Here is a 5,894-nt window from a genome sequence, read left to right on the forward strand (position 1 = left end):
TAGTGAACTGAGAAAAAAGGCACTTTAAGATTCTAGCAAAAGATAAGGCCCACAAGAGCCCCTAAGTAAACATGAAAGAACCGGAAGTTAACCTTGGAAGTGAACTTTATCCTTTCTATACAAAATGGTGAAATGTTATTTTTAAATTTCCACAGGTTTAGATTCTTTTATACTTTACAAAATGTCGTGAAATATTAACTCAAAGCAATGGAAATTTTCAAAGAATGCCATTTCCATTGCTCAAAATGCCACTTTCTACATGATATATGAGGTATGTAAATATTGAGGAGATGCTAAACAAAAAATCAGGAATTATGTAACTTTAAATAATAATAATTGAATATTGTAGACGTAAGCGACTCAAACGAAAGATCTTTATGCTCCGCAATGAGTTTCGCAACATAGTTCGATGTCGAGAAATGAGATAAAATTTAAACTATAATAGCACCGAAGTTGGATAATTTGGAAGATTTAACTTGTAAAGCGCACAAGCAATATATCGAATATCGCGAGTCTCACGATAATACAGCGATATTACAGCGAACTATGTTATAACAGCACAGAAAAAATACATAACGACTTTATTATAGCATCATTACCGTATCCCATCGTTTCCGCTATAAAATTATGAGTAAATTACAGCGAAATTATTATTGACCTTCACGAACCTGATTTCGTTAACTAAAATCTACGTTTAATTATACGATAAAAAGAAAGCACGATTGAAATAACTTTGTACGGCTCTATACAATTTCCGATCGGCAAATCCTTACATACTTCAAGGATAGTTTCATGTTCACGCGGTTTACCGTTAACGATCTATCGCGTACACGTCTGTTATTAAGTTTTCCTGTTAAAAATCAAGTAAGAACGGAACGCCGATGTTTCGCATCGGCTCACCAATGCGGTAGCTCACGTTCGATTCCGATCGATCCAATTTTACAAAAAAAAAAAAAACAACAAAAAAAAGTATCAATCGCAACTTGCGCCACGAAACCGACACACATACCGTAATTTCTAACAGGGACTTGATGTCAGACATTAACGCCAAGAGACGAAGAGAAAATTACTTTACATAACTTTCCACTGTTCAGAAAACGGCACTTCACCGTTCTATAAATAGTGGAATCCAAAAGGTCAGCTTAATTAGCATAATTTTTAAGACAACGAATGTGCGACATTCGAACGGTTCTTCCGAAAATCTCCGAGAAGATTCTGGAACCGTTGAACTTCACGAGCTCGCGATATCGTGATCACACGCGATCACATACGTCGAAACTTCGCGAACGGCGACCTTCACGACAGCGACACGTGTGACAACACGCGCGAATAAATAGGAACACGGCATACTGCGATCACCTGATCGATACGCGATGCCGATGCTTTCTTCGAAAAACATTAGAAGCTCGCGAGCTGCGACCGTGAAACGTCGGTCGAGATCAGTTAGGACCGTCGATCCTTTGTTATCTCAAGTCAGTCGCGCCTTCGAGAAGTGTCCGATCTTCGGTCAGCGTATCGCCAGTACTGCCATCGAGATCAAACGCGACCGCGCATTGTCGTTACATCGTTGATAACGATTTTTTTCGGACACCGTTGACCGTCCTTCGAACATCGTTCACGACGACGATCGTCCACATCGACTTGTGCCCGATACAACCGCCATTGGAACTTACACTTTCCGCGTTTTTGATGCATTTTCCGTGTACAGTTTGTTACGTGCTAGTTTTGCATTGCGACGACGGCCGTTTCGCGTTCCGTATTACCGCCACGCGACAAGATATCCGTCGTCCGCGCGGAAGATCTCCGATCCGTTAGGGCGTTCATCCAGACGCTCGGCAAGATAATCCGACGCGGAATTTGAGGCGGTAATTCAAGTACGGCAACCAAGATCCTCCGATCGAACTCTGGTTATCCGGCTCGTCTCACGGTGCCGCACGCAACCGCACGCATCGCATCCGATAGCGTCGCGATCGAACCCCAAAACAATGGAAATGTCCGAAAAATTTTGGAGAAGGAAATGGTATTTAATGGACTGAGTGGAAAATTGCGCGTGATAATTAAGTTAATCCTTAAAGAACCATTTATAAAAGAATAGTGATGTCAAGTTCAATCAAATAGAGAGTTCCAACCTTTCATTCGTCTCTTTCCTTGTGCGTAGAAAAAAAAAGAACTCTACCCTTCGACAGATCAAGAATGGAAAGTCTTTTCGAAATTTAGTGAAATCCTTGTTACAAGAATATAAAAGACTAAGGATCTTATCCTTGAAAAGTGAATTATTCGGAAAAGTGAAAGACCATTTTTCAGATAATGAAAAATTTCATGCTGACCCTTTCTTCGTTTCTAAGCACACTTAGAACAGAACCTTCTCGAAGAAGCCCTCCTTCTCCTTTGGAAAGTTCCCCTTCCCTTCCAAAATTTGGTAGAATCTTTCCTGCAGGATAGTATAAAAGCTCGTCTCAGGGAAAAACCAAACAGTCCGAAGTCTAACTCTGTAACCGAGAGGTTAACTCTGTAACCTGGCTGTCTTTTGAGATCCACGACGATGTCTACGTTGACCATAGGCAGCAGTTACAGGCTTCGTGACGTTGAAGATCCTCCATCCACTTTGCTGAAAATAGTGGTACTGGGAGACACAGAAGTGGAGAAGTCTTGTCTTGTGAAGGAACCGACGGGAAAAGGGGAAAACGGGAGCAGCATTCATACCATCGGAATGAAAATCCTGACCAGGCACATCAAAAAGAGAAACAAGAAATATACGCTACAGATTTGCAAGATCATCGGCAAGAAGACCATCCAGGAGATCAGGGTCCCGAAATCCTGTATTGGCGCAGACATCTGTGTGCTGAATTACAGAGTCGGCGACCCGATCAGTTTCGCCAAGTTAAGAATGTGGCGATATATATTCAATTACCGGATAAACATCAGAGAAGCTGGTAATGTCCCCTTCGTCGTAATCGGAGACAAGAGCGACACTCCCGACTTCACGAGACATGCCTCCACGGAAGAAGTAGGAACTTGGTGCCGGTTGATGGATATTCCCTACTTTGAAACATCGGCTAAAGAAGACAATATCCAAATGATACTGGAAACGGTGATCGACAAATCGGAGTTACACGATAACAAGTTTGAGGACTACAAGAAGAGTATCGTGTTGCCCGTATTTGTCTAAGAAGCGAACTTTTGCATCGTGTTTGCTGTGACAGTACCGGCGAGATTTAGATTAAAACATATGTAACCAGACAATATAACTAATTATTTTATAGATTGTAAGTGAACAATATAATAATCACATTAATCCAAAAGTGTAATAATAAAAGTTATTTATAATCCATGCAGAAAACTTGGTGTAGTCACTTAGTTGAAACTACCTTTCGCTTAGTAAATAGTTAGTGTTAATGAACAACATTTGGTTTCGAAGGGCGATAACTCGGTGTGGTGAAAGCGTAAGTAATTATCATATTCTCAGAGATAACAAGCGAAAAACGATAACGTCAAAGCATCGAAATAATAAAATCGAAGTGTCGATATTTTTATGTCGCATCGCGACGTTATTAGAGCGGTTCTGTCCTCGATTCGCAATTAACTGCAAACAGTTAACTATCGATTCACAAAAGTACGTATGAAAGACTTCGAAGTTTGCCCTCTCGTTGAAACGTTGACAAGAAATTCCCGCGAGTGTTCCGCCACTTCTTTCACCTTCCTTTCTTTTTCTTCTCTCCCCTCCCCCTTCTCACTGATCTTATCCCTATCTAATAACACAATATTTTAACGTCTTATACACCTCACTTTCCTCATCAATTATCCACGATTCAAACTTAAATACGCAACCATGAGATTACATCGTCCGATTGCGCGTTTACATTTATTTATGGAAACGCCTCGTGTTGCTCGGAACGCTAAGAACAATGTGATACACCGAAACTCAGCCCTGCAGGAAAATTCAGCCTCTAAGTGCTCTCTCACGGTTAACCGCGGCAACAATATCGAATTAACGAATGTCTGGAATTCCTACGTTTAGCGGACCCGACGATCCTCCGAATAACATCTAAAGTGTCGCGAGATACGTGACCGTGGTTGGTGGAAATTTTCTCACCGAACCGCGGAAATATTTTTCTCAATTTCCCTTCTATCCTCCGAAACCGTTCTCTCCACGGTTCACGTTTACATCATTCCTAGCACTTCGTTAATACGCGCATGCATCATATCGGTGTATGCCCCCCCCCCCTCCTGAGGGTAGATACGCTCTCGCACCATAATAGAATTCTCCGACTTTTTCTCCTTCCCTCCGAAACAATAAGCCAACGCGAAGGCGAGCGGAACGCAACGAGCGTAAAATAACGAGCCGTCCGGCGAAGGCGGGGTACTCGCGTTTTAAGAGTGCAGAGACGCAAAATGCGCCCGCGCGCTCGGCGGCGATGCACTTGCATAATGTGCACTCTATCGGAGCGCAACGTGCGTTCCCCGGACTCGACCCGATTCCGTCGGCCGCTCGAGCAGAAACCCAACGAGAAAATGTTTCTTATTGCCGCCGCGGTCTAACACGGATATGACACGCCGACGTCAATACGTGCTCTGCCCCTCTCTCTCGCGCGCGATCGGCGATCCTGCAAAAAGCTTCCGCCAGGTGTTTCCGGGAGATCGAGTTGCCGACGACGTGGTGCCGGTGGTGGTAATGTACCGAATTTTTAGCCAACCGACCGTTCATTCACCCGTAACCGCGATAAAATCGCTCACGACGGTCGTGCACGCTTTTCTCCGATCTACGACTTATTGTTTTCTCTTCGTTGCGGCGCATCGTATAATTTTCGCGAACGAAAAATATTAATTGATCACGCGTGTTCCTTATGAGGTTAGGAAGTTTCTAATGTATTAACGGTGCCGGAAGATTAATGAGAGACCTTACTCGGTTTTTATATTTATACATTTACCTTTCACCTTTTTCTATTATCAGTGCATCTCTATTCGATCAACTAATACATAAAAATTGCATTAATAAGAAACATGAGGAATAATATTTTCGTATTTGTAATATTGTGTATCTACTTCGATTTCGTTTCAAATCAGTATTTATTATTTACGTAGTGAAATAAATGTATGGGAACGTAATTTTGCTTTAGAAATACTCAATTCATGAGTGGCCCCCTCGACGCGCAGCTGAAAATACGGCGCTCAGCGCTGCAACTACCTTAATATTGGAGGAATAAAAAAATCTATGCTGTGATAACAGAATTCGTTATTTTCGCTGTCAGTTTCCCAATACCGTCTTTTCTTTTTCGACTTATTTTACGTCCAAATTTCTGAAAGCTTCAACTATTTATACAACATGTATACAGCTGAATGAGGAGGAAGGAGGCGAAGAGAGCAGAGTCAACTTTCTATGACTATTCATAAGTCCGTACGCAAGCAGCGACTCAATCTTTCGATGCCAGACGTTATTGCAAAATTAAATGCACGCGTTCGCCGCCGGCTAAATTAGAAATAACTCATACGGGCCAGATCGATTTATAAATTTAATCGCGAGACGGGTGAATGTCCTCATAATTCATATCGTGATCTATGTTTCAATCGACTGACAACTCGCGCAGAATATGTCGACTCCGAATGTCGACTCCGAATGTCGATATCCACGACGTATAATTAAGTCGCTATTTTCGACCGTCTCTAAAAAGGTGCTGTTATATTTGCAAAAAAAGGGCCATCACACGATCACCATGTACACAGTAAAAAATTTTGTGTAACGGTCCATTGAAATTTCGACATTATTTTAACAAGATAAATACATTAAAAAGTAACATGTTAACAAAGTGAGCACGTTAATTTAACGTACATTTATGTACATTTTGGCATATTCCTACGTTAAAGTAAATAAAAAATTTCAATGGATCGTTATTTAT

The 5,894-nt window shown here is 41.7% G+C and overlaps 1 protein-coding gene across 1 annotated transcript; it reads left to right on the plus strand.

The window, feature by feature from the left end:
- The first annotated feature begins 2,542 nt into the window (after positions 1-2,542).
- Positions 2,543-3,169, plus strand: LOC106748613 (ras-related protein Rab-9B-like). The gene has a single exon (XM_014627309.1). It carries the CDS (start codon positions 2,543-2,545, stop codon positions 3,167-3,169), a length of 627 nt encoding a protein of 208 aa, XP_014482795.1.
- The last annotated feature ends 2,725 nt before the right edge of the window (positions 3,170-5,894 follow it).

Source organism: Dinoponera quadriceps, unplaced genomic scaffold, assembly GCF_001313825.1.
Source record: "Dinoponera quadriceps isolate SergipeBrazil2010 unplaced genomic scaffold, ASM131382v1 scaffold3035, whole genome shotgun sequence".
Lineage (NCBI taxonomy): Eukaryota > Metazoa > Arthropoda > Insecta > Hymenoptera > Formicidae > Dinoponera > Dinoponera quadriceps.